The sequence below is a fragment of the Neofelis nebulosa genome, chromosome 12 (genome assembly GCF_028018385.1).
Source record: "Neofelis nebulosa isolate mNeoNeb1 chromosome 12, mNeoNeb1.pri, whole genome shotgun sequence".
Classification (NCBI taxonomy): Eukaryota; Metazoa; Chordata; class Mammalia; order Carnivora; family Felidae; genus Neofelis; species Neofelis nebulosa.
Window position 1 is genome coordinate 37,748,355 of NC_080793.1, and position 12,149 is coordinate 37,760,503.

General features: G+C 38.8%; 1 protein-coding gene across 8 annotated transcripts in view; it reads right to left on the reverse strand.

The window, feature by feature from the left end:
• Window positions 1-12,149, reverse strand: part of UNC13B (unc-13 homolog B) — a 237,437-nt gene that overhangs the window by 86,564 nt on the left and 138,724 nt on the right. For 4 of the 8 annotated variants that reach the window (XR_009251620.1, XM_058694990.1, XM_058694991.1 and 1 more), the window contains one exon: window positions 2,345-10,801. The exons of the other annotated variants lie outside the window; for them this stretch is intronic. Coding sequence is in view for 3 of the 4 variants with exons in the window: in XM_058694990.1 (XP_058550973.1) it covers window positions 2,345-10,801 (8,457 nt within the window). In the remaining variant the exon portion in view is untranslated. The remainder of the gene's footprint in view (window positions 1-2,344; window positions 10,802-12,149) is intronic. 8 annotated transcript variants of the gene reach the window in all.

The following is a 12,149-nucleotide window of genomic DNA, read 5'->3' on the forward strand; positions in this document are numbered from 1 at the left end:
TTGTGTGAGAGCACACGTGCATGCACACTCTCTCTCAAAAATAAACATTAAAAAAACATTTTTTAAAAAAGGATTATTAAAATAGTCTGTTGTTTATGCCTAAAATTCTTTACTCAGACTTTTTTTTTTTAAGTGTTTATATATTTTTGAGAGAGAGACAGACAGAGTGCAAGGGCAGAGGCAGAGAGAGAGGGAGACACAGAATCTGAAGCAGGCTCCAGGTTCTGAGCTGTAAGCACAGAGCCTGATGCGGGGTTCAAACCCACGAACCGTGGGATCATGACCTGAGCCGAAGTTGGGTGCTTACCAATGAGCCACCCAGGTGCCCCTTTACTCAGACTTCTAAAGAAACTTGTCCAGTGGCCTTGATTAAAGTCTTCCATACTTTATTTCCATAAAGTAAAATGGATGAACTCTACTTCCCTTTCCTATTATTTATTAAATTGATGTCCCCTTGATGTCCCCTTTTCTTCCTCTACAATTGTAAATGTGAATGTCTGTTCCTTAGGATGACCAAAGGAGATTGGAGATGTTCCTTCAATTATCTCTGAGCTATCTACTTGATGAGGTAATGGAAGCCACTAGGAGATGAAGTCTATGACCAAAAAAAACTCTTCAGGGGAATGGTCTCATCAACAGAAATGTTACAGTGGTATGTAACAGGGAATGTCCCAAAGATGAACTCGCCCATCTGTAACTGAGTTGCTCTCAGGACATGGCTAAAGTAGACATGTCTACTTTGGATAAAGTAGACAAAGTCCAACTCTAGGATCTGGGTCAGGACCATATTAATGCATTTTTAGAAAAGAAAGGCCAGCCCAACCTGTTCTCAATCATCTCAATTCCCATACCCAGAAAGTTAATTTGTTCCTAGAGACAGTACCTAGAGCAGAGAAAGTGGCAGTGATTCATGATTAGAAAGAAGAGCAGTATCTGCAAATTACTCCTGGGAGGCATATACTGAATTTAAGGGAGTCAGTTCTATTGAAGATAGAGGTTCGAGGGGCACCTGGGTGGCTCAGTCAATTAAGATCCAACTATCGTTTTCGGCTCAGGTCATGATCGTGTGGTTCGTGCTGACATCACAGAGCCTGCTTGGGATTCTCTCTCTCCCTCTCTCTCTCTGCCCTTCCCCTGCTCACACTCTCTCAAAATAAATAAACTTAAAAAAAAAAAAAAAAAGACAGAGGTTCTAGGTGATGATCTACCAGATCTATCCCAGCCCATTTGGATACTTCTATCCCAAGTCAGGGGCCTTCCTTTCACTTCTGGTATCCTGCTGGGAAGTTTCCATGCAAAAGCACAAAGAATTAATTTCCTTGCCACAGAGTCAAACTTTTAACTAAAGGGCTTATTTTACCTTTGGCCAAATGAAGATAAATCATTATTGTTTTCTAATGATATTTTCCCTATGGTTCCTCCCAATTACCTGGTATTTTCAGACTAATTACTGATCCTTCATCCCATGGCAGCAGGAGAGGCACCATGTCACTGTTCTGAATAGTCCCTAACAAATTTGTACATACACACACACACACACACACACACACACACACACACACCAAGACCAGCCCCTTTGGACAGTTTTGTGTGGGAGGTCATGGCAATATTCCTAAATTGCACTGTATATGGTGATTCCTCTTAGGGGAAATAGTATCTTTTCCATGTGGACCCTGCACAATGCTCCAGAATAAAGAACTACAGCAAATGATAGCCCTGAACTCCTGTGACACTTTATTCAAAGCACTTACCAGGCACCAGCCTCAAGGGTACAAAAAGGCAAAGACTGGAAGAAGCTATGCAGGATCCATGTGGAATAGGATATAGAATATATAAATTATCTCAACCTCTGCATTTTGCATGTTACTTAATAACCTCATTGCCACTGGAGAAAGTATCTTAGAAGACTTGAAAAAGCAAAGCAAAGTAGGTCGCTCCCTAGTTAATAAGTGCTGAAGTCCCAAGGAAGCATCCTAGCCTGTTATGTGGCTATAATTAATATATGCCACATGACTACTTGCTGCCTCTTCCTACCCTCCATTCTCTATGCCACTTTACACTAGGCAGAGCAAACCAGAATGCGTAAATACCAGGGCAAAGCCTTTCTTTTAGAACTAAGTTCCTTCTTCCAATAAATGAATTACATTTGGCACTAGAGAGATGGGAAAGAATGAGGAGACCCACACATTATTTGTTACTTAACCCCTAGTTAACATAAAACTCAGGTGCTAGGAAAGACACAGGAAAAATAAAAAGCAGGCTACCATTAATCTACCACTAAGTCACTGCATCATAAATGGTCAATTCTTTAAAATCATTTATGATGCTTTAGTTGAGAACAGGCCTTGTGTTGGTCTTTGGTTCCTTGATGTCATGCAGAGTGACTGGCTGCTGCACATCTGAAAGAGCCTCAGCGCTAGCAGGCACCACCTCCTCTTCTTGTCTCTCTAGCTGGTGAAGTAGCTCAATGAAAACAGGCCCTTTGTCGGTCTCTGGTTCCTTGATGTCATGCAAAGTGACTGGCTGCGGCACATCTGAAAGAGACTCAGAGCTAGCAGGCATCACCTCCTCTTGTGTTTTTGGCTGGTGAAGTAGCTCAGTGACAGTGCAGTGTTCTTCCTTATGACTCCCTGAAGGACAGGTGGAGGTCGAGAGGTTGCTTTTGGAACCCCAGTGTTCTCCAGATGCTGAAATTCCCTGCTGGTTTTCCATTTCTCCAGGCCCTGAAAGCTCTTGAGTACATATACTTGGCTTGGTCTCCAGCTGCTCAGAGGTCCCAGAGGGCTGAGTAGCTGGCTCAGCACTAGCTCCAGCTATTTGAGAAGCCTCTAAAGTTTTGTCAGCCTCACTAGAGTTAAGATCCTGATCGCCGCTGATAACCAAAACTGGAGAAGAGGATTCTGCAGGCATTTGTTCAGGGCCCCCTTTGTTCTCTTTTGGCCATGTGAATGAAAGATCCAGCTTCTTTCCAAACCTTAGTTTTAGATCACCTGCCAGTGTACTCCCTTTCCCCTCACTACCTCCCTCAAATAGATTTGACAACTTCTTAAAACTGCCCATTAAACCAGGCTCTGCTGCTCTACTGCCAGAGGAGGAAGGTGGGGAAAAGAAAGACCTCAGTGGTTTCCCACAGTCAGTGGCAGAGGATGGGAAATGGAGTTTTGGCCAATTGGTCATATTTGGGATCTCAAAAAGAGGTCTTGGCTGCTCTGTTTCTTGGGGGACTGTAGGTAGATCTTTGTGGGTATCAAGTATCTCACAATTTTTTCTGGCACAAAGCACAGGTTCCTCCAGGAGTGGTTGAAAAAGGTATCCTGGGGTTTCTGGTGTGGCACTCTGGCCAACATCTGCCTCACTAAATAGTGGAGTATTGGTTTCTACTGAATTGGCTGCCTGTAGCTCCAAGAAGTCTTGGTTTGTGGAGGTAGATTGCATCGTTGACTCTGGCTCAAGAGGACTGGGTGGCTGAAATGGAGGAGGAAGCTCTTTGGCCACACAGGTAGGATCTGGATCCAACTGTGATGGCAATGAAATGTGCTCTGCTTCCAATGATGTCTCTGTGTCTGTGCCCTGCAACAACCCCATGTCTCCTTCATCACTCAGAGATAATACTCCTTGTCCAGTATCATCCTCTGAAACAGAAGGTGCAGCCCTAATTGTTTCAGAATCTTGGGATTCTAGAATATTGTCAGGAATATTATTGTTTTCCATTTCAGCTGTTAATTTAGTATCATCTATCAGGATCTTGGAGTCTGACTTTGCACTAACCACAGTCATTCTACACTCACTGAGAGTAGATTCTGAATTGAATGCTGGAGAGGAAGTTTCTCTCCATAAATTTTCTGGAGGTACTAATCCTACAGTATCTCTGCAACTACCATTTTGAGGCCATGCAGTAGCTGGGATCGGCGATTCTTGTTTGTGAGTCTCTGATTTGGGACTTTTAAAAATTCCAAGTAACTCACCTTTGAGGGACTGAGATGATGCACGAGAAGAAAGAGAGAAAAAGGAGTTTTTTGTTGGAGGTTTAGGAGAGGAGAAAAGTCCAGAGAAAGTTTTGGGAGGTTCAATTAAGCACTCAGAGAAAGATTTCACTTTTGTCACAAACCCTGAAAACATTTCTACTGAAGAGCCCAACATTGATTTGTCTTCCTCTTTATCTGTCTCTAGGCTCTGGAAGTGCCCTGTATACCCTTGCTCCACAGAGGGCGAGGTTGCCTCCAGGATCTGTGTTAAGGTGTCATCAGGCGCCTTTTCTAATGGCAAGTTCAAAGGGTCACTCGTAAATCTTTCATTGTGGTGGTAGTTAGTACAACTGTCTAAATTGCTGAGCTTTTTAGTCAAATGGTTATCATGTGAAAAAGACTTGGCCAGGTTGTCACAAGGGAAGACTTCCTGTATGAAAGGCTGTTCTTCATAGGGAGCTACCCCAAGGGTCTCTGGACCAATGAGCAGAGTTTCAGTTTGTACCTGAAATCCTGGTGAATGAGGAACATCGTCTTGCAACTTATTCATCTGGAAATTTGCTAAAGATGTCCCTGGTCCATTACTAGAATCTAGTTTTCCCTGATGGTCCTCTACATTGAGCTCATCTGTAAGGCAAGTAACCTCAGTAGTGTTGCTAATAGAAACACAAGGAACTATTTGCTGTTCATGAGCTACCTCCTGGACTATGCGATCTCTATTGCCACTGGAACCTTCTCTAGTCATTGTGCCACTCATGTCTACAAAAACACTTGGCTTCTTACAGGGCTGAGAAGTCACTGGAGCAACTGTTGAAAGGCTATGTTTTTCCCCAGGAGTCTGCTGCTTTTCGTCCAAAAAGGACAAGCTGAAGAAACTAAAAGGGCTATTATGAGCGGCATCCTTCTTGCTGCTTGAGTTAGTAGTGGAAAAAAAGGAAGGAAGTGTGAATAGCCTTTCTGCTTGAGATTTGGTTCTTGGTAGAGCAGCAGAGGCTCTGTTCTCAGATTTTTCAGATCCAGTCAGGAAAGAAAATATACTCTTTCTGGCTGGCAACTCTGGCTGAGATGGAGATGTTGTGGCAGTTGAAAAACTCCAGTCTTGGTCAGAAGAATGATCCTGTTCGTTTGAATTTCTTCTGCTCAGAATATCAACAGACAGTTTACTACTTCCTGAAACTTCTGTCACTGTAGACACAACGTTAGTTTCTATTGAAGAATCTCTGGAAGACTCTTTGAGACAATTTCTTGAGAACGATGGATTTGGTGATTGCTGGATTAGGTGGTCTCTGGAAGATACCTCTTTTCCAGTCAAATTATTACTCTGTATATCTATAGTTGATGGTTCTTTTAGCCCACTGTCATCAATAGTAATCTGCTTGTTCAGACTCCTAACTTGAACCTTCCTTTTAGAGGCAACTGGCATAGCAGAAAAGTTCCCAACATCCTGGCTATTTAGCTGTGCAGGATTAGGACTTGATTTGACTTCATCCTTATTAACCATAGAGGAAACAGACATATTTTCAGTTGTCTGTATAGAAGATACATTGGTTTTAAATAAGTCCCCAAGGGTACCAAAAAAATTTGAAACACCAGAAGATTCATTCTTTTGCTGAGAAGGTATATTTTTATCTTCATTCTTTTCTAAATTTGGTGATCCTTCTTTATTTGCCTGGGTTTTAAAAAGGTTCAAAAATCCAGATGCCTGTTTTCCATTTGACACCACACTTACTGAAGGGTCTTCTCCCCGGCCAAAGAGTTTCAATGCACTTTTAAATAATGTTCTCTCAGACTCTTTGGAAGACTGGTCATGGAGAAGCTCACAGTTCTTGTGTTCATCCTTACTGAATTGTGATGTAAGAGGAATGGAAACAGAGTCAACTGTAATGATTTCCTCATTTTCTATATCCGCTTTAGCCTGAGGAGTTATTTGGCTTACCTGGACAACAGATTTTAACAAACTTTGTGTTTTCACATGAATACTTTTATTTAAAGGGAATTTTTGCTTCATATTTTTAAATTCTGGTTGCGGAACATTGGGTACTGTTTTTCTTTCTAAATCCTTTTTGAGAAGACCTTCTTCTTCATTTTGGGAGTTACTCTCTAATTGCTTATTCAAGATTAATGACTGAACACCACCATTTGTGAGCTCTGCTAAGTCTGACTCCTGATTCATTTTCTTTAAAACCAAAGACTCTAAGGATTCATTCTCATCAAAATTCAAAGTCCTTGTAACCAAAGCACCCAAAGCAGAAAATAATGAGGTTCCTTTTTTCAGTGATGACATCTCTCCTGTTTGCTGTAGGCTATTAGTCATATCTTCAAAATGAACCAAAGAGGTAGCTTCTTCAGAAGACTGAATCCAATGGAAACTGGAAGGGTAAATTGATGCATCCTTAGCAAGAAGCTGATACTTACTTCTCTCTATAACAGGATTTTTATTTAAGTCATGATTACCAATAGTTTGGGGCTGATTTCTGAGATCCAATATATATTCAAAGTCTTCAGAACTACACACCACTTCTTCAAAAGATCTAAAATTTCCTTTAAACTTTTGAAGATTATAGCCTGAAAAATCTAATGGTTGATCCTTTTGGCTATAACTTGTCTGTTCAAGTACTTGTGAAAAGGTTCCTAAATTTAGATACACTGGTCCCTCACTTTTTGGCAAAACTACAGATAAATCAAGAGGGTCATCAATTGGTTCCTCTTCAACATACCAGGATAATTCATCTTCCTTGTCATGTACTTTAAAACTACAGGCTGATATAATGCTGTCATCCAACATAATACTTGATAGATCATTTGTTTGTAAATCACAATTAAAATATTCTGGATAAGAACAATCAGGTATAAATAAATAGGCATACTGCCCAGTAGAATCAGTGAGGAGATAATACATATACTGACCATCATGAAACATATAATATCCATAATCTCCATTCTCTGATGGCCACCACACTCCATTTTCAAGACATGACCACCATTCCTGGTAGTCATAACTGACACTTGAAAAAACAAAGTTTTCATCCATTCTTAATGATTCTTGATCAACTACAGAATATGTAGTCTTCTCATAACCTGAAGAACAACTTAAGTCAATGGGCAATTCTTCTAGTGAATTCATAGTCTCACTAATTGGAAGATATGAATTTCCATATAATGAGTGAGCTGCCCACATATCACTTCTTAATAAGTTATCTTCATTAAATGCTAACTGGTCCAATGATTCATATGGTAAGTCACGCCAAATGACACTGTTTGGATTTGTTTTCCACTCCAAGATATTTGCAGTTTGATCCTTTTGGCAAAAATTTATTGCTGAGCTTTCTGAGTCAGGCCACAAAAAAACATCAGCTGATGGGAATGTATTTTGATTTAGCATATAATAAACCGGCTGAAGTTTTCTGGAATTTTTAGAGAAATCTTTTATATCAGAGTCCCATTCAGAACAGAAAGGATTATTCATCTCTTCAAAAGCCTGATAGTGGTTTGATTTATTAAGAATGTTAGTATTTAATGTATGTGGGTTTAACTTGTTTGAATTTTCATGTATTTTCTCCTTAAGAACATGGTGTGGTGTCAGCCTCTCAGCCAAAGATTTCTCTAAGAGGCCCTGCTGAGTGCTCGGAGCAAAGTCAAGTATCCTGTCCTCAGAAGAGGGGCAATTCTTTTCACTTAGCTGGTTTTTCCACATAGGAGAGCAATGATCATTATCACCCCAAGCATCAGATAATGGTATGTTTTCTTTAGGTAAAGATATAAAGTTTTTTATTAAGCCAGATGTTTCTTCTTTTTCAACATGGTTCCTCTGATTCTCAGAAGTCACACATGAAGTAACAGGGATCTCATCCACAGATAAATGTTTATTTCCATTCAAACTTTTTATATTGCCTAAAGACATGGACTTTGCCTCATCTGGTTTACAATCAGTCACATTGTTATTGTGTATCAAGTTAAATATTCCAGAGAGTAATCCTGGAGTATTATTCTTGTGATGAGAGTCACCACTTTTCAAATTTAATTCTTGTTGATTAGACAAGTTTTCAAGAGAAGAAAACCTGTTAAATAGGCCAGAAAGGAGGCCTCCTTGGATTCTTTTCTTAGAGGCTTTATCTACAAGTCTGTCTTCATTAATTTCATTAACCAAGGTGGATTTTGAAATGGTAGAAGTAAATGTTAATGAGTCTGATACTGTTAAAGATGTCACTTGTATAAGAGTCTTACTTTCTTCTGAAGAATCTGAAGGAATATATTCTTTGGACACAACTTCAGGGATGGCTAAAGTATCTATCCGACAGTTCTCTGCTGCTGTGTGATCACTTGAATTCAATTTCTCTATATTCCCAAATTTCCCACGATCGTTATTAATAATTGGAACAGAATTAGACTTTATTCTATTAAGTGTGGTATCTTCAGGACAATTTATTTGGTCATTTTTATTAAATGTTTCTGTATCATCAGGTTTCCCTAAATTATTATGAATATTTGGAACTGAACTAGATTTTATTAAATTAAGTTTGGCATTTTCATGGCAGTTTCTTTGGATCTCTTCATCAACAGTTACTGCTGAGTCAGGAAAACTCTGGTCATTGACAGTGGTACGACCATCAGTGAAAGGAAATTTAAAAAGAGGAAAAATGCTTCCTTTCTCTCTTAAATCTTGCTGTTTCTCAGAATGACTAAGAACTCTGAAAAATGGAATATGTAGTTTTCTATTAAAGGAAAAGGAATGTCCATTTTTCTTATGGCCCCTTTCCCATCCATCTTCCTCCAACTGGTGAATTTTCATAGATTCTGACAAAGTTTCCTTTGAACAGGTCTCAGGTGAAGTGAGCAAAAACTGGCTAAAGGATTTTCTGAGTGGCTCAAGAAAATCATCATTACCAGTAACTTTCTCCCCCTCTACTGTCTTTGAAGAAGACTCTCTATTTGCAGTTGTACTGCCAGCTATACAAGGATGTCCTACAGTGTTTTGGGCACATATTTTTGATTGATGTGGTACCAGAGACAAATCTGTACAGGGTTTTCTTTCCAAGAGACTCTCAATATCATCTTTTTTATTTGCAGAACCACCTAAGCTTGAAGGTTCATTGGTCACTTGGGAAGACAACAAATCTTCACTTGTGGGCATCTGGGATGAGCTTGTAGTTTCTCCATCATGCCTATCTAAAGTGATGATTTTATTGTCATTGCCAAGGGTGTCTTTCCTTTGATTTGACTCTGAACCACACCCAACAAAGCTTTCCTTTCTTGTTGGCTTGTTCTGGTCATCTTTTTTGGTTTCATTCTTTTCGGAAAAGACCTTTAATGGATTTAACATGCTGAAAACAGACTTTATAACTGAACTCTGACTCTGTGGAGTGGAGTCCCTTCCAGTTGTCTCTGCTGCATCCTGAAGGCTTAAATTTCCAGTTTTACCACCTGTGTGCTCATTTTCAGAAGTTTTGTCATTGCTGCCAAAATCTTTATTATCAACTGTGTGAGAGAATAATGGAGATCGCATGGAAAGATCCTTCCCCAATACAGACTTGGCTCTGGGTTTAGATCCTGAATTAGTCGTCTCTATCTGATTAAGAGTTTCTGTTTTCTCTGGAACTAAATAAACCAGCTTTTCCACAGAGGTTGTTAGATGCTTTGTGCCTGAACCTACCTTTTCTGTAAGTGAACTGAACAAAGAACCAACAGCACATTTCACTCCATTCAGCTCAGGGAAAGAGACAGCCTTGTCCTTGTCATTCTTGACAATGGTTAAAGGTGGTATTTGATCTCCAAGCATTTTCTGTTCTGCATTATTACCAGTACTATTGTGTTTAAGTGATTTTTCAGTTCGTGAAAGGGAACCAAATCCATTAATCTCCTCTTCTTTCTCTGCTAAATATTCTGACACAGTTTCTACCAAACACTGAAGCTCATCCATTGTATCAACATAGTCCTCCTTGGGTTCCTCAAGAGAGGGAGGGGTCATCTCTTCCATGGGGCACCCAGACAGATCTCCAAGTGTGTTTGCATCACAGTTCATCTTTTGTGATGGGAATGCTGGATTTGTTACATTGTATTCTTCAGGAAAGCCTCCAATATGATGGATATTGGATGGATAACTTATTGGTGACAGTAAACCTTCTGGCTTATCAGTGAGAGGAGAACTCAGAAGTTCCTCAGAAGTACTACTAGTAGAATCTTCAAGAATATCTAATGGAGTGAAATTAGTGACATGCTGGTTTAAGCCAGATGATTTTTCACAGTTCTTGTAACCACCAGAAAGATCGTAATCATGATTTTCCAACTTGGTGGTCCAGATGCCACTCTTGACCACAAAGCCGTTTTTATAAGGGTGCAAAATTGGGTAATTTTGTTTCTTCTTTTCAGTGTGGCAAATGTTACAATTTTCAGTGTCAGGATATGTACTTTTGAAGTCAGTCTTAGTTTCTGATCTTTCATTGTACTGTGTTCTTTGACTGTGTTCAAAATCACGGTATAAGGGTTTATTTTTTCTTCTCCTATCTACTGTATCATATTTCTGAGGATAACTGGAGAACACAGATGTTTCATACTTAGGGTCAAAATTAAAGGCAGTAGAGAATTCAGTTTCTTGGCCCTGTGATGGTATCTTTTCCCAATTCTTGTACTTCTGTTGTTCTTGACGGCTGTAAGATTTATCAGTTTTTGAAAGAGTTCTAATTTCTTTTACTTCTGCTTCCTTTATGTTACTGTTTTCTAGAAACGCTTGTGGTATTTCCCCCTCTATCTCCTCATATATACCTTCTTGCTCTTCATAGTCAACATCAGAGAAAGCTGAAATAATCCTAATTTTGTCATTCTTAGCCTGCAAGTCTGGTCTGATATAAAGGGATAAAATTGGAGGAAGAGTAAGACAAAGAAAAAAGACGAAACAGGGAAAAGGAAGAAACAAATCATAAAATTCAGTGCACATTCAATGAGAAAACTAAAATAAAATAGTCAGTTTGACAAAAACCATTCAGACTAAAAACGTATGATAAAGAAATTTACATGTTCTTAAATCAGTATTAAAGCAATTTAGTCAAATAGTTTTTTCCACATCAGAAAAAGAACTGCTATAATAATAACTTTAAAATACTGTACTTCACTTGCTACCATGAGCTTTTTAGGATCCTTTTATTTTCTAAGAAAGATAGAGACAAACAAAATGAACATGTTTCCTCAATATTTAGACTGTATTTACAATGCCCAAGTTTAGAACTAAGTATTCGATGAAAATATATCAAGGGATTTCAAGAAGCCTAAATTTGTTGATGAATTTGGGTCTGAAAAGATGTCAAGCTGTTAACTTACTGTAAGTTATTATTTGAGGCAGTGTAGTCAAGAATACGATCAAACATATTTCTTTTAAAAAGAAAAACTATCCACATAATAAAAATAATCTTTGATTGTCAAAAGGCAAATCTTGTTACAGGACCAACAAGAGCATATTATTTAAAGCATTACAATTTATGAAATTTAAAACTATATGCATCGAGGATCACAGTGAAATGACGACCTTTCCCTATATTGATTATAACACTAGAAGCTATATTCCAACTTAAGTCAATAAATACATAAGATACTTGACCTTTCTTTCAGTTAGATTAGAAACTGCCCACTTCCTGTGTACTCAAGTGGGGGTATATAGAGGACCTGCAGACTAGAAGCCTGTGAGCCCAGTATGTTCTTTTATAGACCTAACATCCAATTGTATTTATTTAGGAATCAGAAAGAGGATCATAGTGGTCTCATAGTCACTAAAAATCTTCGGAGAAACTGAAGAGGTATTAATAATAAACTTCAAGAGATATTCTTTTGCTTTCGATCCCTCTGAACACTAGAGATACTTTGGCTATATATCTAACAAAGTCCAACTCTATTTTCAAATCTCAAATTATGGGCTTTTACATAATTTATGTAAGTTTCCAGTTACTCTGGATTCATTAGGTGAAAGCCCATTTGACTGGGGTACCTGGCTGGCTCAGTAGGTGGAAGGTGCAACTCTTGATCTCATTACTGTGAGTTCAAACCCCACAATGGGTATAGAGATTACTTAAAAATATTTTTCAAAAAAGCCCATTTGGTTGAGACAGGAAATCCAATTTAACTTTTTTTTTTTTTAACATGGAGTTTCATTATTCTCCAGTATCCGCAAAAACTCAAACTAAACTAACTCCAGCCTAG